This window comes from Uloborus diversus, chromosome 8 (assembly GCF_026930045.1).
Source record: "Uloborus diversus isolate 005 chromosome 8, Udiv.v.3.1, whole genome shotgun sequence".
In the NCBI taxonomy this organism is placed as follows: Eukaryota; Metazoa; Arthropoda; class Arachnida; order Araneae; family Uloboridae; genus Uloborus; species Uloborus diversus.
The window spans coordinates 32975551-33001737 of record NC_072738.1 but is presented as its reverse complement, the minus strand read 5'-3'; the positions used below and the strand labels follow the sequence as shown (position 1 = coordinate 33001737).

Genomic DNA, 26187 nt, shown 5'->3' with positions numbered 1-26187 from the left:
GAAAAAGACGTTCCCTGTAACGCCGAAACACGTGTCTGCAGGTATCTGCAATTTGTGCTTGTTTGACGTTGTTATTTTTTACTTTACGGTTCAGCACAAAGGTAATCATTTATCTAACTTAGCCATAATCGAAGAAAGACGATAAATTTAATAAATATACACAGTCAATCTTTAAACTGGTAGTTAAAAATATTTTTTACGACAGTTAGAAGTTTGTATTTGTGCAACTTGCAGCAATTCAGGAATATTTTTTTTAAAGAAAAGTACTTCATTTTCACAGGAAATTGATGAAAACCTGTAAAATCCTGGAACGTTGCCCGAAATTAATCAGTGACGTTTCGTAATTTTCTTGCAGTGTATGGCCAAGAGTAATAAGAGATAAAAATCATGTTACAAGTAACCCTTACCTAACTGTGAATCACCGATTTGAATAAAATTTTTCATATCGATAGAACACTAAAAAAAATATTAAACACGTAATTTTATTAAATCGGCAACAAATACTTCTAACGGGATGAAACCCCTAAATATTGGATAATTGGGATATTAGAGGGTACAATATATTCTTTTCTTGAAAATTTAAATTAAAAAATTTAAATAATGATGAAAAATTTGAAAAAACTAAACAAACTAAAGTTGGCGTGTTTCATGATATTTCTGAAAATACTTTTTTTAGGGGTTAAAGTATTCTTTACACTATTACACCGTCATGGTGAATAGCCCCGAAAATTAAATATATCGTAAGAAAGTCATGATATACATCAATCGAAAGCTCTTTATTTAGCTTTACAATATTTTTTAAATTTTTATTCTACTATAATTAGGATAGAAGTTACAGCCATTTGTAAAATCACTTTTCATTTTTTTCGTACATTTTGAGTTTTTTTACTGCCCAATTTTTTAAACACTTTTCTGAACAGAAATTTAAAATTGCAGGATTACTTATCTTGTCATATGTGTCCTTCATGCTAAATTTTATTGAAATCGAAAATAGTGAGGTCCATCGGCAAATAGCCGCGCGATAGGGTAAGATTGCGGGGGATGGTTTACCGCTATAAATAGTAGAAGTCAGGATTTTCAGAAAAATCCTGAAACATGTCAAGTTCAGTTAGATTATTTTTTTCAAATTTTCAATGATTATTTGAATTTTCGTAATTAAAATTCCAAGTAAAATAATATATTGTGCCCTATAATATCCCAACGATCCAACATTTAGGGGGAAACATTTCACCCCCTTAAAAGTGTTCGTTGCCGAAAAAAAAAAAAAAAATGCGGGCTCAATACTTTTAAGTGTTCTATCGATGTGCAAAGTTTTATTCCAATCGGTGATTCACACTTGGGTAGGGTTACTTGTTAGTGATTGGCTATACAATATTTCTGTTTAAAATAAATCTTTTTGGTTTGAAAAGTGAAACGAAAAAAAAAAGAGAGAAAAAACCCTTAAATGTTATTTCTTCATTGTGATTAAAATCGTTTTTATTTTTGGAATACAAGCTGTTTCATACCGTGGTTTAAAACTGGAAAAAGCATAATCTTTCATCAATTTCAAATCCAGTTATAATATAAAAGTCATTGAAAATATTGTATAGAAATTAAATACATTATAGATTTTAATAACTTTCTACAATGACAACCATCTAAAAACGATGGTATATTTGCTTGCATTTTAGAATATTTAAGTTATAATTACTTTTTTTGGCAGAAGGTGAAAGATAGGAGACAAAAAAAGAAATGTATGTTTTGGTTGAATATCTTTTCTTTTTCAACTACAGTAACATATTTCATTAATAAAAAAGTTTCTCGATTTCTTTTTCACTACTTACTAAAAGAGTTAATTTAATAAAAAATAATGTTTTGGAATATATTTTGAGTATGAGAATATAGTTTTCATTCGCATATTATAACAACTCCGGAAACTTTCGATAAATATTCCCCCAAGTAAACTTTCTAGTAATCGAACCCGAGCGTCAATACGTTTTCAGCTTCACTTAAGTTTTGCTTCGAGAGTTTTCGCTCATGTTAAGCTTCTGAAGAGAAGATTTCGACTTATCCCTCACTGAAGACAATTGTATCATGTCTCAAAAATAAATAAATAAATAAATTACAATAATAAAATAAAATAAATCTATATAAATAAAACAAAGAACATATATGTGTGTATGTATGTTCCCAATATAAATCTACGTCGGATCTCAACCACATTTGGCAGGGAGGTAATTGGGGACCCGAGAAGAAACGTAAGGGGTTTTTCGAAAACTAAAAAAGAACTGCACCATTCGAATTTTAGTTTTAGGCCCCAAAAATGGCATGCAATGGCTCTTTCTACCCGAAATATTTAATCGATTTACTTGATTCAAGTCCCATTCGAAAGCCTGCGAAAATTACCCCTAAAAATTTTACCCCACTTAATGCACTTATTATAAGCAGCGTGACATGTTACAAGGAGGGGGAGGGTGTAAGCTGAAGCGTGGCACTTTGACAAATGAGGACGAGGCGTCAAATTTGTTAAAAATAAAAGGATGTTATCGCATATGAATAGCTTCCTTTGGTTTTCCTCTGACGCGTTATCTCTGAATTCATGATGTTAAAGTTCAAATGAAAGCGGTGTGAGAGATGTTTCTTTGTTAGTCGAATTAAGCATCCAATTTCGGGGATGTTGGGTATTGCCCAACATTACTAACCTAGTCCCTCTAGTATTTCGCAAGAGGAACTATCATGAGGAGAAAACAAAGTAACACGAATTTTCAATGAGGGCCGATGTTTCTGATAATATATATGCGAAATGTCACACATATTACTGGTAGGGAAATAATCAACTCCTTCCTGATCGATTTAAAGTGACTGAATATTTTAAATGACCGTTTTATTGCTCAAGTTTTATTTTCTCTAGGGTAAAATAGTTATTTTTATTCCCTGGTAGTAGTTTTACGGTAATAAAATAGCATTATAAAGCATAGCATGACACTTAGTTATTTAACCAATTCATAGATGGCGCTAGCAACATCTAATCGTCGATTTCTGTAGTGCCATCTGTAAAGTAACTACTCATCTAAATGGATCGTTTATTTGTTTTTTATTATCCGATTTAAAAGTCACAAATAGCACAGGACACGCTCTGATTGACTTTTCATCTAAAAAAAAAATATATATATATATAATAATAAATAAAATATTTAGAAACTTAGAGTAAAAAGAAGCTTTTTTGTTTGGTATTTTTCATGAATAACGTCAAAATCTTCGTGCAAGGGAAGTATCGTTTTTTTTTCATGCACCCTTTGCTTAAAATTGTGTACTCTAATACACATTAAAATAGGACATAAATATTACTTTGTTTGTTATTAGTTTGTTGTGCATCAAGTACATCCCGATTATACTGCTCTACTAGCAATCTTTGTTTAAATAGCTTTTATTACACTGGACTATTTTTTTATGAAAGTATTTTATATATGCTTCAACGATAACCATGTTATGCTATGATAATGACTCGTTTATAAAAACAGGTAGCAGTTAAAACTCAATGTTTAAAGATATGATTCGTGGCAACTGGAGTCAACTGAAAACAAAAATATTGAAATTTTTTGACATCTTGAATTCAAATCATGTTCTTTGCAGTCACAAAATGCGGTATGACCCTTCTCGTTGGGTCTTCGTGTGTATGTGCGTGTAGGCGGGTGCGTGTATTAGCAGGCGTGCGTATGTATGTGTGAGGCGTGTGTGTGTGGTTGTTGTGTGTGCAGGCGTGTGTGTGTGTGTGTACGCGAGTGTGTATGTAGGCGGGTGTGTGTGTGTGTGTGTGTAAGCGGCTGTGTGTGTATGTACGAGTGTTTGTTTGCAGTGGTGTGTGTAGGCGTGTATATGTGTGTGTATGTAGGGGTGCTATCTTTATAGGTGGTTTTACTTGAAAAAACGCGATTTTTTGATGTAAAATTTGCTTGAGCAAAGCTTTGGAAAAAAAATGAATGAGCAAAAAAAACCAACAAATTGTAACCATAATTAGTCCTTTTAATCTATGAGCACAAACAACGTACTAGACTTATTCTCATCGTCATAGTAATCTGAAAATTCAGACCAACGTCAACTGCTGTCAAGTGAGAGTAATAACCAATTCATGATTGCTTAAAAAGAAAAAAAAAAGCGCGTTTGGTTGGTGGAGCGAGTTTAATTTACAAAATCCGATTTAGAGCAAAGCATGATCGATCAAAATCAATCAGTTGTAATCATTACAATAAATCACATGTCACGCAAAAGCATTCTCCTGCAGCAATATTTTGAAGCAAGTGCTATTCTTACCTCATCCCTTGAAAGTGGGTTTTCTTGATCCCCCCAAGCTCTGCTCAAATCATCCAGCAGCTGATAAAGTAAGGCATAGTCCAGAGGCACTTCCATCAGCTGCTTGCTGTACATGGTCCAACGACTGAAAAATAAAAATTTTTTACCTTTTTTATTGCCTTAAATTAATTTCTTAAGAAATTATGAGAAACGAGCTGAGTGCCTTGGAGTAAGCAAAGAAATAATGTTTTCATCCCAAGTTTGTGGCGAACCGAAGCAAAAATAAAGTTTTACTACGATACAGACTAATTTTCCTAACATTGGCAATTTTAATGTGATTAAATGGTTAACTGTCTAAATATCTCTAACAGTGACCTAAAAAACGCCAACTTTGTCGCCAAGTTGGCAACAAAATTTGGAGACCAAATGCTTGGCGATATACTGCTAAGTGTTTGCTAAATTAAAACACCACTTGAGTTTGCATTGAATTTTACAATGCTCCCCCCCCCCCCTCGGTGTAAAAAAACCCTTTGGAACATCCGAATGCAACAAAAAGAGGAGGTGCACAACTAGACCCCACCAGGACTCAACGTACCAACTTTCAACTTTCTAGGACGTACCGTTTTTGAATTATGCGAGATACATAGGCACACACGCACATACACACATACGCACATACATACGTACGTTCGGACGTCACGAGAAAACTCGTTGTAATTAACTCGGGGATCGTCAAAGTGGATATTTCGAGTGTCAATGCGTTCTTAGGCCCTTATCCAAGTGGTTCGGGTTGAAAAAAATCTCAATATTCATTCGGGGACGAGCAAACACTGTAAAAACGATTCGGTAACGTTCCTTGAAAATAATGGGCAGCTGATGTGCCCAGTTTCTTCCAGAAACTTATCTCACAAAACCAGGAATGTTTTTCGCCAAAAATTCAGTAACCTTCCTGAAATTATCTTGGAAGCTGAGAAATTTTATATTCAGAATTCTTCCCGTTTAAAGCCAGTCGTGTCTATGCAACTTTAGAGTAAACGTAAGTAGGTATAATATAATAACTTCACACTTTCCTGATTTTCAAGGAGAGCTCTAAAAGCAGTATTCCAACCATGGACAAAGTTAAGACAGAGTTGCAAGTATCAAGATGTATATTTGCCTGCAATTCCGGCAAAACTACGTAGTCCATAGACTGATTTGCGTCCTTTGGACGTTTTTTTAAGTCCGAACAGGCCGTTAACAACTAAAACCGATACACTTTATAAATATGCTCAGTTAATCTTTAAACTGGGAGCTAAAAATATATTTCACAACAGTGAGAAGTCTGCATTCTTGCGACTTGCAGCAATTCCGGAAACTTTTTGACAATGATACTTGATATTTCTAGGAAGTGGATAAAAACCAATAAAATCCCGAAGCGTTACACGGAAATACTCAGTAACGTTTCGGAATTTTTTACAGTGAAATTGAAATTTAAGGTCGATTTTTGGGTAAGAAGTCTTTCGCGAATGCAATACTTCCTTTACAATGTAAAAGGAAGTAAAAAATCCACCAAATACTAAACTTTGTTAGTGAATCAGCAAAATTAATGCAAAAACACATCATAGGGGGAGAGAAAATCAGCAATTTGTTTGCACGTTGCTGTATGCACTCCCAACGATAATTGCAGAATAATCAGTTGTACACTAAAATAATTCTGAAACGTTCCTGGAAAGAAAGGGGTTGCTGATTTGTCAAATTTCGGCCAATAACATATCGCACACTGGCAAAAGAATGATACAACTCAAAACATTAAATGCAATGCTCTTTCTCCCCATATAGCCAGCTTACATAACTGGTACGTGGCGAAGTGAAAACGTTATAATCAATAGTTACACATCATAAAAATTTTGTAATTTGAAAGAAAAAAAATTCAGGTACACATATAATATAGAGAACAAAAGCTAACCACTAAACATCACACAATAGCATGGTTGCCAACTGCTACGCATTTTAAGGAGTTGCTCCGCAAAAATAGCGAAACTCTGCAGCTCCGCAAATTAGTTATTTTGCTCCGCATTTCCAGTTTTGTCTTAATTCTGACCAGGCTTACAAAAAATTCTAATAAGATTAAATTTATTTTTAGTGTATTTTGCTACTTTACTATGTAAATATGGGAAATTAAAGATGCTTATTCAAATCATGACATAGTGTTTAAAGCTGTTTTATCAATTTAAAATAATTATTTCGGCTCTAGTGCTTAGAATGATTATCAAAGCTCAAAAACAATTTTAGAGTAGAGATTTATACATTTTACATTCATTATCATACAAAATACCGAGCTGCTCCGCAAAATTTTAAAATGCTCATCAAAATCACCACAGATGCTCCTCAAATATTTTCTCCAAGGTTGGCAACCCTGCAATAGCAATTTTGCTCGAAATGCAACATTTGAGAAAAAATTTCTTAAAACTACAATTGCGTGAAAACTTGATTTTCCGCACTATTGTTTTGTTATTTTGAGTTGTGTTACTTTTCATGCAGGAGTACGACATCTGGCAGAAAATGAAAGGTCAATAACCTTGCTGAAATTAAGGCCACTACATAAGGGGATCTGACTTATCCAACGTTTTGGTTCCAAAATCGTCGTGGGACAAAAATTAGTATTTGTACAAAAGCCTCGTTGCATAAAACTGGTGCTGTTGCCTCATTGATGATTATTTTATTCTGTAGATTAAGACGATTAAATTAATACAAATTAAAAACAAACAATTCGCAAAAATGTGATTCATTACTGTAAACATTTCTTGATTCATTTTTGTTGAATTGGTGAGTCTAAAGTTACCTTAAGTGATTTTTCACTTAACTTATCATCAATTTTTTCACGACATAGCAATCCGCGAATATAGTTACGTATTAAAAATACTAGAAACAAGTTTGGATCCTAAGCTGTCTTTGAACCAAAATGTCGGATAAGTCGGCCAGTCCTATTCAAGGGGTTCTAGCTGATATTAACGCGAAATAAACCAGCAGAACTCCTAAAACAAATATGACCGAAGAGCGGCTGGATTTCAACCAATTGTGAGCTCAGTTGGGCGGGCACATTTGAAACGAAGGCCAAGCTTTTTATAAAGAAGTTGAATATTCTCCCCCACTATTAGTTAAGGGTATAAAGTCTGCAATTACAAATCTTGAAATCTGTGGTGATTCAGGAATGTTTTATCGCAAATATACATGTTTTTCACCGGGAACTAATGGAATCCCAGAAGGACTCTCGGAAATGCTCTGCCAAATTTCTAAGTTTTCTTTCAGCGCAGATAAGTAAAATAGATTTTAAACTGTAACGTGTTTAGTAAGTAATCAGCATTTTCATTTGAGTCAAATAGTAAAAAGCATTTTTTGACTTTTTAATTACTTACCAAGAATTAAACTTATTACCATATAGTTTCAAGCATTCCGATAATCGCTTTTTGTTGAGGATTATAACCTTGAGATCATTTTATAGGAGTTCCATTAGAATTTTTTAATGACAGTTTGTTTTAATGTAAAGTGACGAACTCCCCAAAAAATAAATAAATAAATAAAATAAAATACAACAGAACATTTTATTCGACATATTATTGAGTTAATTCATTAAAATATTGCGTTTCGTTCGGATAAATAGACATTAAAAATCAATGCTCATTCAATGCAGTCGACTCGTTGAAACGTTCATTCCTATTTGCAACCATTTTGTATGCATCTGTGAATTTCTTAAATTATGATGACACAAAAACAATCAGTAACAGTTTAACATTAATTATTATTCTTTTACTATTTTGATACAGTAGAAACTGCTACGATTTCTGATTTAAATTGATCTTGTAAATGAGCACTTATACAGTTTTAGTATACATAAATTAATTTATCGTAAAAAATTGTGAACTTATTTTTAATGCGAAAGTGACAAAGAAATTAAATTAGATGTAAGCGCTGCGTTTTTTTTTTGTATTATCGTTAAATCACAAGGTTTTTTTATTCTGAAGTACTTAACAACAACCATTTTTTTTTAATTTCATTTCTAAATCTGGTAAGCATAACTTTTATTAACAACCAGCTGAGAATTTAAAGGAAATCCCTTGAGTACACAAAAATCTACTTCCTTAGTTTAAAAAAAAACATTGTTTGACTAACATGCATACATTTTTTAATACTTTGAAACATGAATCCTCAAAAAGCGATTTTAGGTTAGCTTTGATCTCTAAAAGGATTGTCATGATCCCTATAGATCCGTGCCTAACTACGTTTAAATGTAATTGTAATTCATATTCATATTTCAAATTTCATTATGAATTATGTTTCTCTTGTGGTTTAAATGTTGTTCTATTTTCTTTATATAAATCTTGCAGCTTAAATATTGTTCTATTTTCTTTAGATAAAAATTGTATTTTTCGTTTTTTAAAAGGTTCAATTTCATGTCATGCTGACATTCTGGACTTTCAATAACCCAATTGCTTGTTTTGTGAGATGTCGGGGACTAGTGCTGCTTTTTTAGGCAATTTCGCCAGCAGCACTCACGAAACATCTCATGGTTTTTCCCCACCCTTGGGGAGTGCCCCCTGATGAGGCCCCAGGGTATTTTGGGATTTTTTCATTTTTTCCTTCTTTTAAAAGAATTTTTCGTTCTTGTTCAATCCTTATATTGCTATCAATATATATATATATATATATATATATATATATATATATATATATATATATATATATAAGGTAAACACACCAGTCGTAGCCACTTCAAGTTAGTTTACTTATCCATTTTGAAGAAAGAAATGAACAATAATAATGTGATTAATATATTGATACTTAATGTAACTTCATTATTAATCAATTTCATTCATCAGTTATTTGAATTTAAAGTAAGTAATGTAACTCTTCGGATGCAAGAATTTCAGATGGCCACAACTAAAATTTTCATATAGTTACAGTGGCCACTAATGGATCAAATTTGAGGCTTGGAAAAAATGGATAAAAATTGAACAAATTGAAACATTTTTAGACAATGGGACGATAAAGGAAGAGTTGAGCTATAATACTCTCATTAAGTTTCAAGATAGGTAAATAATATTGTAGACCCAGAGTTTATAAATACCAAGGCTTCACTTGATACGCGTCTTATCAGGCTCAGTCATTTCAATAAAAGTTGCAGTATGAAACCAATCAATCAAACAAAAAAACCTGGTCAGACTCCAGTGACATTTGGTGGATTTTGTGGCAACTTTTAACTATATAAACAACAGATAAGATTATTCTTAAAGAGAATTGTTATTCAAAATTGAGTTCAAAAGTATTTGAGTTAATTTAAAAGCGGTTTTTTTCTTCCTGAGGAAAAGTGTTTGAAAAGATATTTTAGGCAAAAAGTGAAAAAATATGAAACTTTGTTTTCAAGAGCTGAGGAAGACAAATCAATGTAAATTCCGTGTATGAAAAAAATGTTGTGATTAATTATTCCAACTTTTCACAATAAGCATTTTCAAAATTATTTGAGTAATGTAACTGCAAACCGTCAATAAATATAAATAGGAGTGAGCATTTATTGCAATTTATACATTGAATAACAATTTGAAACGAGCTTAAAAAGAAGTTTTCTGTTCGAAAACGTATGTGAATAAATGTTTTGGAAAAACTGTTATTTTTTCCTCTTTTGTTTTGGGGGGGGGGGGGAGGGTAATTTCTGCTTCCAATTAATAAAAAACATTGGAAATTTGGCTCTGAATGAAATAATGCGTAATGTTATATAATTAAACATTACAACTTATGGACGAAACCATACTGTCTATTAAACGTATGAACAATGCTTAATAATTTATATCAAGAAAAAGTATTTTTTTGGTTTTATTATGCAAAAATTAATTACATATGCTTCATCAAGCACAACTGATAAATATATTTATCTGTTAAAACAGAAAACAAATGAAAGTAGCGATTATTACTCATAATTATTGCTAACCCAGGCAACGCCGGATATTTTTGTTAGTTGATAAATATATTTATGGAAACATTCAAATAGCTTTTAGTATTTTTTTTCTTATACTTTAAAGTTTAATTCAAAATTAGTTATTTTTTAAGAACATATTCTGAAAATGGTGAATAGCTCAATTTGATATCTTTAGTTTTTTTACAATAAGAACTATTAAAATGCACAAAAAATGCATAGAGATACAATTTTTCTAAAGAAAAGTAAGTAGAAAACATATCAAATAAAAATTTTGCCATAAAACTGATCGATAGTATCGATCATTATAAATTACAATTTATATCATAAAGGAGTACGTTGTATGTTAAAAAACAAGAAATTTAAATCATTTAAAAGTACATAGAAACAATAATTAATTCACCCTGAAAAACATGCCAATAAAAATTTCAAAAAAGGAAAACATGGCAGCTTTTCATTCAAAGATTTTTATAAACCTATACATTCCAGCATTTAAAAAAATAATAATAAAAATTCCTTCTTTTTTTTTTCTTGAACAAAACTTTTGCTTGTTGAAAAAATAAACAAATAAAAATAATAATAAGAGTTAAAAAAATAAAAACAAGCCTGTTAAAAAGGTAAACGATATTCCAATGTTTACGCATTGTGAGGAAATTTAAAGGGGAGAAACTTCGCCACATAAATACATTATTGCACAAAAAAACATGAAAAGTACCACAAATTTTTAAATTATTTGTTAAAGATCAAATTAAAAAAAAAAGCCATTAAGTAGCATAAAGTTACATTAAAATGAAAAAAATAATAATAAAAGATTAATTTGAATTCTGAAATTTTGAATTCAAATTATGTTTTTTGCAATCACGAACTGAGACAGGACCCTACTAATTGAGGTTATTGTTTCTAGAAACAGCTATTGCTCCCCCCCCCCCCCCCAAGCCTGCCTCTCCTCCTGGGCGGTTACGTGTGCATAGTTGTGTGTGTAAGTGTGTAGGCTTGTGTGTGTGCGTAGACCTGTGTGTATGCACGTAGGCGTGTGTGTATGTGTGTGATTGTGCGTGTGTGTAGGACATGGACGCCTCCGACCAGAAGAAGCGGATAGCTCAGGACCGGAGCAGCCGCGCCGCGCCGCCAGCAGAGGACGGTGGGCGGTGGTGCTTCAGAGGCTTCTGGTCCAAGCTGAAAAAGGCACGGACCTCAAAAACGGTCAAATGAGAACAATAAGCAATCGTGATTGCTCAAAAAAAAAAAAAAAAAAAAAAGAAAGGAAAATTAAATTAAGCTATTTCGTAATCCGCCAAATCAAAACTAAACAGTATTAGGAAGCAAACATGTTACTGTATTCAGCCAAGGATCAATTAAAGTGTAAAATAATTCGTCAGATAAATGTATTAATTAATTAAAAAACAATAAAAGTTCCATCAAAGTATCAAAAGAACAAACATTGGCAACAGCAATTTTAGCAATAGAAAAAGTTTTCGCCAATTTCACGTGTTCCGCAACTCGATAATTCCCCATGATTTTAAAGTGAATATTGAATGGCAAGAAATATAATGCTGTCAAATTTTGTGACGCCAAAGAATTACATATATGTGCGTCACGATGCATTTCAACTCTTGGAGATGATTTTTCATTTTATTTGTTGTCCCCGTATTCGGTTTTTTGGTTTCAATAAAATGAAGCTTTTATTGTTGTAAAATATAGTTTGTTCAGCGGATGTTTTTTTTATATTTTACTGAAACTTTTAGTGTCGTTTCGTGGGTGGTTTCATTTACTGAGAGGATTATTGAAACTTTTAATAAATATATAGGTAATAAAATTATATGTAATAAAACTTTAAATGCTTTCGATTATCGAATTTATTTATTTTTCGAAGTAGTATGTTATTTCGTGGGTGGTTTCATTTAGTGAGAGGATTATTGAAACTTTTAATAAATATATAGGTAATAAAATTATATGTAATAAAACTTTAAATGCTTTCGATTATCGAATTTATTTATTTTTCGAAATAGTACGTTATTTTGTTTTTTTCGCGGATTTTTAATCAAAACAAAGTAAAATAATTCGCCAAATAAAAAACGAGATGTTAAAATAATATGAGAAATCTCGTTAAAATATTTCGCTAAATCAATTTCAATTCTCCATTATTATGTGACATAATCAGCAGAATAAATTAACCTTGTCATAAGTAAAAATTAAAAGTGTGTAAATTTTGTAAAATTAGAAAAAGAAGCAATTATACGACAATGTAAGCCTTATTTTTTGATTTTCGCCGACGATGATGTAAGTGCAATTTTTCAGTTTTCGTAAAATAAAGGTGAAGAGAAAATTCATTAAGCTGAGCGACGTACCTGTAACTAAATAATATCAAAAGAGCAAATATGTATTACAGTCTTACCGATATTGTGAAAATAAAACAATTATTGTCGAAATCTTGACGATTGCGCCATTAAATACCATCTTTAAATATGCAGTAAAATATTATATAATTTATAAACAACAAGGTTTCCTTCTCAGACATTCTTTTTTTGTTTAAAATTTAGAGGAAGAGTAATGTTCGAACCCTTCTTGATATCAAGTCACATTATATGTCTCAAAAAATTTATACGCAATCCCTGGAGCGACTTACTAAAAGTGAGACCAAGGCTCAAAATGCTTTGGAGTTCCCTGTGCTTCAGGGATGCATTTTACCAGAAGTGAACGCCAATGAGAAATAGTTGAATACTGAGTTGGGACCAGCTTTACCTGAAAAGGGAATTTATTTTCCTTGAAAAACAGACCAGGTACGCCGTTCCGGCATCAATTCACCTGTACTACACATCGGTTAACCATATCAATGAAATTTTACGTTATAGGTTGAAAAAACATCACTTTTACAGCAGAAATAATGCGTTAACTAATGTAAACAAATAATTTCCCCCCGGTTATACTACAGCGCCATCTTACGGGCAAGGCGGCGCCTTTGATCTTTTGAGAAATGACTGAGCCCGATAAGACACGCATCGAGTGAAGCCTTGGATAAAGATTCGGCCGATGGCTTGCAGTAAGGTACTATATGAGCGGAGCTGACCGGCATTTCGGCTCGAAAATTGTTCGTTGTTCGTATTTGTTCAAAAGCCTCGTTGCAGAAAACTGGTGACCAAACTTTAGAAGTGTTGCCTGAATGATGTTTGCTAATTTTATTGTGAATGTGAAGAAGATGTAATTAAAAACAAATAAGGTGTGAAAATGAGGTTCATTGCAGCAAACATTTAACGATACATTTTTGTTGAATTTGTAAACTAATTATCTTCTTAGATTTTCTGAAAAGTGACATTTTACTCAATTTTTCATCAATTGTTTCACGATATAGCAACCAACTAATATTTTACCGTATTAATAAATACGGTAAAATCCCTCTAATGCACTAGCCCTTCTTTTCCAAACTCACTCCTTACGGGAGTGGATCGTTCCATTTCCCTTACAGGTGGGGAAGGTAGAGATATTCGCTGCTCTCGAAGCAAACTAATGCGCATGCTCAGAAACTTTGCGCTGAAGAGCGGGGGAATTGTTTCTTTTATATTCTGTGGTTACGATTTTGTTTACAGCGTGCTATTTTGCCATGTGTGACCATTTTAAAACAAAAAGGCCGTTTTCAGGGCCAACTTCAATTAATTTGGATGACGACTCGGAACGGATTTTGGATAATGAATTAATGGATACGGATCAAATATTGACTTCAGACAATAATGTTGACGACTCGGAACGGATTTTGGATGATGAAAGTGAACTGAAACATTAAGGTTATGACAGTAAATTACTGCACCTAAGCCAGGGCTAAGGCAGAACCTCATGCAATATAACATATATTTGCATTAAGTTGATGATTAATGATGCAGAATGCTTACTTTAAAAGGAACTAAGATAGCATGTTTAGTTAAACATTTGATTTGGAAATAAAATAATTTGGATGAACTTCAGTGATGAAAACGTTTTGGGAAGTTATTCATAAAAAAAAAAAAGAATAAAAAATTGAATCTTAAATTTAGATAAATTCAATCAATAATATCTTTAATTATATATTCTAGTAGATTCTGTGTCATGATTAATCAAAGACAATTGATCAATCCTTTAAAATACAGCTAATACAAATACAAATCAAAATTTTCATAAAATTCTTAAACTAAGTGTGTACTATAATCAAGTATTCATAAGTCTTGCCAAAAAATTCAAGAAATGAACCGAGTACAGATATAATAATTTTCAGTAAGCAAAATATACAGTTCATTTTTTGCTCTTTTTTTTTTTTTTTTGTTTGTTCGTTTTGCTAAAAAATTAATTAAGTAGAGAAGAAAGTGATTTTATAATAATAATGACTCAAAAGTACAATTTGAACAAAAGAAATGTAACTCTTAGGCAGGGCGCCCCAAACTTAAATTTGGGAGGGCAGAAATTCTTAATTTGCGGAACAAAATTCCAACTTGAGCCAAATGATAAAATACGGTTATACACATATCGATCTTATAAAAACGGATATTCTGACATTGGAAATCAATCTTGCAAAGATGTCGCCAAATCGTCGTTAGAGAATATTTGCCGAATAAGGAAAATTTTCCAGGAGTGAAGTAGTACCTCAGCTTGTAGAAAAATTTTATTTTAAAATATAAAAAACTTGAAAAGCATTATTGCTGTTTCAATTTGAAACCAGTAGATGGCGCCACTATTTTAAATTCAGGAAGAAATATTCTTCCTTTCCCCACCTGCAATAGTAATGGAACGATCCACTTCCATAGGGAGTGAGTTTGGAAATGAAGGGCTAGTCTCTAATGCGGACACTAACGGGATTTTTTTCTTTTGTCCGCAATAGAGAGGTGTCCGCACGACAGAGGTTTATTAATGTTATTTGCTGTGGAACTGGGGAATTAAAAATTGTCCGCATAAGAGGGGTGTCCGTTAGGAGGGGTTTTACTTTACTTGAAACAAGGTTGGATCCAAAGCTCTTTGGGAACCAAAGTGTCAGACAAGTCGGCCTGTCTTTTTCAAGGGGTTCTGGCTCACAGCATTTGCACACGTGTAGGTGATTTGGAGCAGACATTTTAAGATGAATTTCGTCCCTCCTGAACTTTGCAAGAGAAACTTTCTCGAAATCGAAAGAATAGATCTGACCGAAGATTGCTCAGCGATGATTTCTTATATATCTATACGCAATTTGTCATAAATAAAACTGGTAGTTGAAGAATTAATACTTACTGTCAGTTAAAAGGATTTAATATTGTAAGTTAGTTTTCTTTTGTAAATCAGTTTTTTCTGTAGCTTTAAAGAGCACCGTAAAAAGCACTAATAAAAGGTTTAGTAATTTATTTAGTTCTTGGACAACGTTCGATAACATCAAAATGATTTCTGTAACGCAGTGAAGTATCATTGTGCCACAGAGAGATGGCGGATTAACTGGAAAAGGAAACATAACACTTCATTTTGCAATAGGTAAGATCCTCAAATAGGCGCACATTAAAGAACGCGACAGCTTAAGCATCTTCGCTGATCTTATGTAGTACAGAATGAAGTGGTCTGTTTTCGCTTCCAGCTCATTATGCGATTACAGAGTAGGATGGACCCAAAAAACATTTTTTCAAGTTTCAGTGATGGATAGGACGGAAAAGGTGCTATTAGTGGAACGAAGTGCAAAAAATAAATAAATAAAACTCTGAAGACAATTTCCTGATCTGTCGCAGTTGCGTTGAAATTTCAGCCAAAAGCTGCTTTTTAAAGTTTTATGCAAAACTTACTCCCCCCCCCCCATCCAATGATGGTTTGTGTAAAAAAAACCACCATAGGTGTTACTAAATTCCCGTATAGGTAGAATTTTTAATGTGTGGTGAATCTTTGCCTGTCGCAACTATGTAGAAATGTGAATTTTTTTTTCTTTTTTTTAACGTGTTTAATAAATTTTGTCAAAATGAAAAAACACTCTTTTATCCGAATTAATTATAAATAGTTATACCATTTGTCAAATATTATGCCTCTTTTAATTGATTGACGCGTTATACATCAGCTATTTATTGCTATCGAATTTCAACATACATGAGGGCTGTTCTAAAATAGACTGACGGTTACCGTGAAATTCATAGCAGGAAGGCGGTTAAAGATAAAAAGACAGTTCTTTGCAGAAATTTCGGAAAAAAAAAGGCATAAATTGTTCCTGCAAACAGTTCCTAATTGCAGTACAAAAAGTTTTCAATAGATGGCACTGCAGATAGTACGCCCGCAAATCAAAGGATATAACAGTTTAAATCCTATCATATTTTTTCAAAATTTATTACGAAAACAATCGCCCGTTTCAAAATGTTCACCATTGGCTCAATCACTTTCCTTAATCGGAGGACGAAATTATAGGTATTTTTTGAAAAATTTCCAAAAGACTGGATGGGCAATTAGTCACTAACATAGAGTAAAGAAATTATATAGAGAGGCCCCACTATACTAAAAAATTGAAGCCGGAAGATGCACCGCTGTATCCCAAGATCCTTAGCTTCTTGCCAATTATCTTGAGGTACATTTTGATTCAAAACATTACATTGGTTGTTAATTTAAACTTAGATATTGTTGCAAGTTTATGAAGCACGTTTTTGAAATTGCATTACAACATGAATTAAAATGCAAACCAATCCGCCAGCTACTTTATTCGGTCTCTTTGCGAGATTGGTGGAAACTATTCTCGCGAAGCTATCATGTTATCATAACCCCGCTCATCATTGCACCACTGTATCCCATAATTTCGGCTTCAATTTCATCTCCTTTTTACCATGGAGCCTCTCTATGTAAATTTTTTTATGGTCACTAATGATTTGATCAAGTTTCTCAAGCTGTCGGAGATTTAGCAGATAAACTGCGTAATTGCAGAGCATTTAAATTACAACCAGAAACTCAGTGATGAAAATTGTATGGCAGGTTACATGAAAGAAATGTTTCGTAACTATTCCGACGGGTCATGTTATGCTGTTAAAAGCTTTTGAAAACCATTTATTTAGACGGCGCACATAGGAGTATTTGTATCAAAAAACCGGACAAAATTATTTGATGCGATTTTTTGTCATATAATACATTGAAACTTGCTACACGATCAAAATAACATGTTTATTCAAAGGAAAAAAGATACTTCTTAGAAAATTATTATCTTTTTTTCTCATCTATAGACTTATTGCAAATAAATGGTTGCTCATCTAGTATTTATTACTGCGTGCTTACATCTTACGATCATCATATTTATTTACTCTTTCTATCGAAAACGACTTTGTTCTTCAGAGCTGCCTGACTCTACTGCCATTTCTTTAGTACGGTTTAGAATTTCCTAAGTGTCTGTTTAGCTGCATCTGTTACAATACACTCATGAAAATTATCATGAAAAATGTATTCAATGATGCTGCGCGGACTTATTGCGGGTTACAGCTGCCTTCTCTAAAAACTGAGCAATTGGTTGGATTGCTTGATAGGTAAACTTCAGCACCTGGTATCAAAAATTGATATATACCAGGCATAGGATGATAACCATACTCGTATGGGTCGACAAAATCCAACAGAGGAAAGAACAGTATTTTGTAATTTTGTTTCCTTCACTATCAATAATTACAATTAGTAGTGGGATCTCTGTTTAATATTTGCATCGTTTTCGGTAATGTTTTAAAAATTTTTGTTTATACTGTGTCTGCTGGTACTCATCACAGCCCTTTTTTATATCAGTACCATAGTTTGCTTTTTTCCCTCTGAAGACGTTTCTCCCTCCCCCCTGTACTATTATGTTTTTACAGTCGGAACCCATCATGGTCAAGCAGTACGTGAAGTTGAATTTCAGAGACGGTATCTGTTACTCATACTGGGTCTTCATCCGGGTAACATTCCTTTTAAACACTTTCTGCAATTGAACATCTAGGGGCAATCGCTTTTGCTATCATTTTAATTTCTTCCCTTTAGGGAAGCCTCTGTCTGCAAAGATTGCGAGAGCCTCTTGAGGTGTCTGTTTTATAACAACAGTTAGATTATTGTAGAGGAAATAATAGTTTTTTTCGAAGTTTGGTTGATCCCGGTTGGTAAAGAATTTAGTTAATTTATGATTTTGGATTTATCACTGTTTTTATACCAACTACACTTGTCATCTCTTCAAGAGGTACTTGATTTTGTAGTTCTTTAGTTTTACAATTTAGTTCTTGAAAGGACTTCGATGGTTTCTGCTAATTTCGCAGCTTTTGTCTACCAGTAATGAAATATCTTAGCCATTGTTCTTTATTTTTCACGAAACGATCATCAGTAAAGAATTCAGATACCTCTTTACAATTAAACTCGGTTTAAAAATACGTCAAAGCACGACTCAATATGATCTGTCCATTTCCCCAATTCTTCAAGTTTTCCTTCTGACAATGTAAATTTTTTATCCAGTATCATGGCTTTGAATTCTTTCATAACATCATATAATCCCATTCTAGTAAAAGACTTGACAGTTTCAGAAGAATTTATAAAGAAATAAGAAAAATCTCCGAACTTCAAATAGTTAATCCTTTTTTAATCACCAACTTTAAACTCCTAAAAAACAAAATGGCGGAAATAGGCGGAAGATGTTTTTACAGAATATCATAGCAGACAGTCTATATTTTATGCCCATAGCAAAAGTACAGCTCGACTCTCCCGGCCCGGAAAGTAAACAAAATCTTTCAAACAAAATTTCTAAAAATTTTAGTGAAAAATAAACACTCAATTTTGACTTAATTTCACAGAGTAAGAAAATGACAAATGTTTAAATAATTCGACGAAGCAGGATTTTAGATGGAGCTACATACCTCCCTTTTCCATATTCAAAAGTTTGTTTTACTAAATTCCATCGCATTCATATACAGTAACAAGAAAGCGGAGACTTAGCATGAAAAGCGTCGAAAGCAAAAGCGAGAGGTTCCAACAATTTCTAAGTTCCGACTATCGTACACCAACAGAAATGCAACAGATGAGATTTTTACTGCTGCCCTTTGATAGAACAATTATCTGACTTGAAGTAAAGTAGGTTTAAAACCATTTTCGTCAAACTTGTGGATTTTGGTTTTTGTCCGGTTTTACTAGCCAAATACTCCTATGTGCGGCGTGTAATTGTAGCAGATGGTGGACATTTTGAATAAATTGCAGATTATTTTTTTTAATTTAAAATATCAAAAGCATGATATGTGATTTGCAGTTAATTTTCTATGATTAATAGATATCCCACCTGCAGCGCCATCTATTAGAGGATTTTAAAACTAAAATCAGTACCTCTGAGAGGGAATAGTTACATGTATGCCCTGTCACATGAATGTTCTGCAAAATTGTGGGGTTTTTTTTTTTTTTTTTTTACCATTTTCCTGTTATGAAATTGTCAAAAACCTCAGCTTATTTCAGGACACCCTGTACATAAATCTTTGTACAGTCATAGGGAAAAAAACAAAACTCTAGTTCATATTCAAAGACAATTGACACTAGAGGCATGTGTGAATGAAAGGTGTTATTATTTCAGAAACAATGCAGTCTAAACAGAAGGTATTTGACTGTGGTTAAGGGGTCGTCTACATTGTAAAATACGCATCAACAAGTTTCTAGAAGAACTCCCCTTTATTTTATTACATATTTATGATCATCATTATCATTTCACTTTGTATGTCAAATTTCGTTTAATTGCTCCAGCCGTTGCTTTGCAATTAATTTGAGGAAAAAAAAAAAACGTCTCGTAATGCTAAAAAGATTTTAGATAATTTTCAGGATATTACCTAAACCAATTTGGGTACAGCTAAGAATGTTCTTAATTTATTATTATTATTTTTTTGAATTTTTTCTTATATCTAAGTACCTGACAATAAAAACATCTTGTGCCATATCAGTAAATAATTCTATTTACTTAATATTTTTTTGTTGTTTTTCAGACGAATCGTCCCAAAAGAGATTTATTGGTTAGACATTTGTTTATCAAAATGTTGCTCGAATAGATTAGTGAAGTTGCTATAAATTTCGTAGTTGTTTTAAATTAATATTAAATTTATGTTATTAATATTGCTGATTCCTTTTTTTTTTGTTTTATGTTCGTATTTCCTGAACTATAAAACAATTCACTGGTAATGAGAAGGTGAATTTTCTTTTTGTAAATTTTATCATAATGTGTATGACAAACTTAAAAAAGCGTTTTCTGTAGCAATCGATTTTTTTTCCGTTGAAATCTATGTCCGTTACGTGAAGTGTAAGCTATTTAGAGTGAATAATAAAGAAAACCTATGTGGGACTTGTACTAGAAGAAATTTTGGGTGTCCGTTAAGGGAGGTTTTACATAAATTTTGTTTTGTCATTTAATAACCATACTTTTTCATTTAGGCTTCAGTTATTTCTTTATTACCATAGTTACATCTCTTGAAGAAATTTATTTTGTAACTCTCTTGGTGCTGCTTGTCAGTCTTTTGCTGTATGAAAATTTGACCCCCTATTTTGAGAGTGTAACATCGTTTAAGTGAGTTCCCTCTATTTTTCTCTTAATTAGTTCCTGATAAAGTGTAGGAATAATTTTTTTCAGGTTTTTATAATTTTTTCCAGTATTTTTATTTAAAAAAAATGTGATGGGAAATTTTCAGGTTTTTGGAGAATCACCCATAAATAGAATGCAACTGCTTCTGATTCTTGAAAAACCTAAACAATACTGTTAAAAAAAAAAATTCCGAAACGTAACTATTTCCGTGTAACGTTTCGTGATTTCGCAGGTCTTTATTCCCTTCCTGGAAAAATCAAGTATCATTGTCAAAAAGTATCCTGAATTGCCACAAGTCGCACAAATGCAGACTTCTCTCTGTCGTGAAAAATATGTTTAGCTCCCAGTTTAAAGATTAACTGAGCGAATTAAAATGTATCCGCTTCAGTTCGATTGCGGCTCGTGTAGACTAATAAGGCTCTCAAAGGGCGCAAAAAGGTCTATGGACTACGTAACTTTGCAAGAATTGCATGCGAGAACAATTCTTGAAACTTGCTTGGAATTCTATCTTAGCTTTGCCATGATTGCAATACTGCTTTCTGAAATTTCTTGATCAATCAGAAAGGCGCCGAGCAATTACATTATACCTACTTAAGTTCACTCTAGTTCCAGAGACACGACTGGTTTTAAGATTTCTGAATACTTCAGGAAACTTCCAGGATAATTTCAGGCCCATTATTTTCCACGAACGTTTCTGAATCGTTCTTACAATGAAGTGTTTGATATACAACATTAAAAAGCCTTCTAGATTTTATACTGAAAAGGTTACAAGAAGTCACAGGCTCTAGAGGCAGTGGCGTAGATATGGAGGTCAAAACCTACTCAACAGGCATTGTTTTCGACATTATTACCGATAACAATACAGTAGTGTATATATACATATAAGAACTTTTTAAAACCCCCTTCAGAAATTATATTCTGGCTGCAGTACTGCGTGGACTTAGTTACACGATCAGCTATTTTAAGCAAAATCATAGAATACTGAATATTGAAATGCTAGAATATTTTTAGTCCCGGATTGAAGGTCCATCAGGATTGAAGGTCAGACATTAACAAGCCCTATGATCTGAGAGTAAGTACATAAAAACTTAGAGGAAAAGAAACAAACAAACTATTTTAGAGGCACACAACAAATTCAAATACATTGGAAGAAAGTAAACGTGTACATTACCAGAGTGTCTGCTGAAGCTCTGTGATATCACCCTGAATTGCATGCTGGTGCAAAATGGTCAATGCCGGTTGTGGAAGATCTCCCGCCCACTCGTAACTCGGGAACTATATTTGGAAAAGTAACATGAAATGTTATTCAGAAAAGCAAATAATTATCAAAGACTAAAAATGTGTAACTAATCATCAGAAAATAAAAATCATGTAAGAAACTTGTGACATGACCAGGAGTTGGAGTCGGACTGATTTTGGGGCAAAGAAGTCGGAGTTAGGAGTAGAAGGCTAAAAGTTCCAAGAGCTCTGAGTCGGTGTCCGTCATTTTCCCTTAAAGTTCGCAACTCTGCCAGTGCTTGTGGAGTCGTAGTCTGACTGATTTTGGGGCAAAGGAGTCGGAGTCGACGGTTCTAAAATTTCAGGAGTCGGAGTCGGAGCCAGAAATCTTCCCTCCGGCTCTCCAGCCCTGGCCATGACATAAGTAGCTTTTTTTTCTATAAAATAGTTTGTTTTTCAAATACTGCTTGTTACGTTCTGGTTCGAAACGAACATACTCACAAAACACAATGTGAACTGTGTAAAAGTTAAATCAACACACTTTATTAGTTAGAGCCACTACTCCTAATTAACTCCTAATAATACATATGAAGCCACTGCTTCAAATAAAACAACGTATGAAGCCACTACTTCATTAGATGCAACAACACTTTTTGCAAGAAGAAAGACAATCTGTTTTTACTACTGTTGCCATTACAAAACAACAATTAAAAATTAAACTTTCAACGAGGTAGCTTTTTTTTTTTTTTTTGGAGGAAGTACCGAACACTGCTTTTAAGTTGCAAATACTGCTTAGGACCTGTCTATAAATGATCAAACTTTTCTTCAACGTACCATCTTTTCCCTTTTGCCACACTTTGCTTTATCCCCCCTCCCTCCCTCTTCTTACTTCTTCACTTGTCATGCTGTATTAGTGAAGTATATTGAAGGTTTTTATTTCGAGCAAAACATGTGATGTCGGGACGTCATACTTCTTCTTACATCCTCATAAGGATATAGATTTCCGTACTTAAAAAAAAAATAGAAACTGAATTTATTAATTAACTCAAACGTGGAGCACTTGCCTCTAATCTTTAATGTTATAAAACACCTAACAGGTTACAGTCATTAATCCTAGCGCAGCACGTAGATAATTAAGTTAGCTATCAAGAGATGGCGCTCTTAGCTATTTTCAACTCCAGAATTTAGGCACAAACCTGAAGGAGAAGGTTCAGCAGTCTCCAGATATAGTAACTACTTAGCCTACATGTACTACGTGGTTTTTATGTCAACTCCGGAATCAAACCACGCACTTGAATATTCCGAGTCCGCTACCCTAATGACTAGGTTTTTTATATATGAAAAACACCGCCAGTTCAGTCGTTTCCAGCCGAGGACTGCAGTTTCGTGCTTATTAGCACTCATCAGCCCGGCATAAGAAAGTGACTGAGCTGGAGATGGAAAACCTCTTAAGGAAGCCAAGAGTGCCAAACAAACTGGTAGCTAATATAGAACTAGCACGGACCAGACGAGAGATCGAAGCAATGGTTCGGTTCAACTCGAAGATTGAAGGCAAGGCATGGTATATTCAGTAAAATACCGCCATTAGCCAGGGCTAAAGCAGAAGTCACTTTCCTAAGCCGGGCTGATGAGTACTAATAAGCACGAAACTGCAGTCCTCGGCTGGAAATGACTGAGCTGGCGGTGTATTTCCTGTATTTCTGCTTTAGACCTGGCTAATGGCGGTATTTTACTGAATATAGGCTCTTTATGTCTATTAGTAGGAACTGAACAGCTAAGACAAAAAAAGGCTTTTTAGTTAAGAAATGTCTTGTCTTAGGTTGACATTCTCAGATTCTTATTGTTAATACCATTCAAAATAACACTCGGTTGCGGGAGAGCAATACTCACGAGCTGCTGCTTCAGTTCGTGCTGTATGAAGACCCAAAGCAGCTCTTGGTGTTCGACAACTTCCTTCCAGTTGTCGTCCTCAGCGTCGGCATCTTCGTCCTCCCGCGTGCTCAGAGACAACTTGAGCCTGATCTTCCCTTGGACACTGGAGCGTTCCGTTCGCCCTTCCAAGGAGAACCAGCAGTCAAGTCCCGCAGAAGGAACATCCTGGAAAATAAATTTAGATGCAAATAAAATCAGATCAAAAATTAAGTGCAAATTGCAAATACACACGATTCTTTATTTACGCTGATAATTGGTTTTACAGATGGACAATCCTTGGAAAGTGGTCCGCTTGAGGTATTTTATTTCCCTTCTTCCACCGAAAGGATAACAGATGGAGGTATTTATTCCCTATCCGCTACTTGGAGACTGGTCCTTAGGGTGGGTCAAGAAAAGGTTTTTCAGCTAGAGTCCAGGACCCCCTATTTTTTCTAGATTTACTAATAGCCTTATGCTGTAAAAGTTTTAGCTTTTTACTCAAATTTTAAGAAGGTGCTCAATGATCCCTTAATTTAACATTAGCAGTAGCATAGAAAATGTCACAAATTTAGAAACATTTATTTTCCCCGGCTATGTTTTTGTAAATAATTATATTATTGCAATGTATAAGCATATTACTAGTGTATATTATATTATGTGGCATTATTTTTACAGTTCAATGTACTTTTTATACAGCACTCCCCATACCAATTAAGTTCGGGGGAGGGGGTTGAGCACCCTCTTTCAGTTGAAATACGAAGCTAAAATTCTTCCAGGATATTACTATCCACAAGTCTAAAAATATTGAGGGGTATCTTCTTATATAGGAGTAACTTTTTTTTACATGTATTTTTGAACTAACCTACTCGTCCTATAAAGGTTACAAGCTCCCCCGATTAATTAAGTACTCTACGAATTAACTAACAATAGAATCATTGCAAAGACCCTAACTAGACTGAGAACGGAACACTGCAGTGAAATTCCACGCAGAACGGTCATTTTGTCCCGCACATGAGTCTCATATAGTATTTAAAAATAATACTTTAGAACATTAATGAAGATGTTTTTTCTGCTTAACAAATTACAAACGTATTTATGATATTTTAAGCAAAAAATTTCGTCATTTCCCTTTAAAATTATCACTTTTTAATGAAATATATGAACCGTCACGTGCGGGACAGGCAGTTGCCTTTTTCGTGGAATGGCTCTAAATGGAAAATCCAGAAGGATGGTATAAGAAATGCATATACAAATACAAATACAAATACAAATACAAATGTGACGACCAGCAACAGGCTCTGGGCCCAGCTAGGCTGGTCCTAGTCAATTAATTAGTCCCCAATGAAGATCAATGGCCCTCTTAAAGCTATCCACTCCCTTGCTCATTACCGCCTCTTCCGGTAAGCTATTCCAAGTGCCCACGACCCTGCTAAAGTAGTAGTTTTTCCTGATTTCCAACTTAGCCTGAGATTTAAATAGCTTAAAACAATGACCCCTTGTCCTGCTTTCCCCGCAAAAATTTAATCCATTTACATCTTTCATTTTCATAAATTTAAATAACTGAATCATGTCCCCTCTGACTCTCCTTTGATCCAGGCTATACATGTTAAGCCTATTAAGTCTGGTATCATAATCTAAATCTGAGAGTCCCCTTACTAATTTAGTTACCCTTCTTTGAACCCTTTCCAATACAAAAATATCTTTCTTCAGATAAGGCGACCAAAACTGAACAGCATACTCCAAATGAGGTCTTACTAAGCTCCTATATAAAGGCAGAAGAACTTTCTTAGATTTGTTTGAAATAGATCTATTGATGAACCCAAGCATTTTGTTGTCTTTGTTACTAGCAATACTGCACTGTTGACTAAACTTGAAGTCCTGATTTATAAAGACACCCAGATCCATAACATTTTCTGCTTGATTTATGACTGAACCCTGTAAACGATATCTCATACGCTTATTTCCATGACCTAAGTGTAGCACTTGACATTTCCCTACATTAACTGCCATACCCCATTTATCTGCCCACTTAGTAATATGATCTAAATATGATGACAGTAGAAGTTGTATGGAGTGCGAACTAAATCCGGCACACATTTTTCCTGCCCTGCTCTGTAAAAACGATTCAAAAATGTTCCTGGAAAATAATGGGCAGCTGATGTACCCAATATCAGCATGTAACTTGTCTTGAAAAAGCCAGGAATGTTATCCACTAAAATTCAGTAACCTTCCTGAAATTGTCCTGGAATTCTGAAAAATTCAGAAATATTCCCGTTTAAAGCCAGTCGTGTCTCTGGAACTTTAGAGTAAACTTAAGCAGGTATAATATAATAGCTTGGAGCCC

The 26187-nt window shown here is 33.7% G+C and overlaps 1 protein-coding gene across 1 annotated transcript in view; it reads right to left on the bottom strand.

The window, feature by feature from the left end:
- Positions 1 to 26187, bottom strand: part of LOC129228007 (BAI1-associated protein 3-like) — a 406019-nt gene that overhangs the window by 192696 nt on the left and 187136 nt on the right. The window contains exons 10-12 of the mRNA XM_054862634.1: positions 23823 to 24029; positions 21886 to 21989; positions 4291 to 4414 (exon numbers count right to left, since the gene is read on the bottom strand). Coding sequence (XP_054718609.1) covers positions 4291 to 4414; positions 21886 to 21989; positions 23823 to 24029 — 435 coding nt within the window. The remainder of the gene's footprint in view (positions 1 to 4290; positions 4415 to 21885; positions 21990 to 23822; positions 24030 to 26187) is intronic.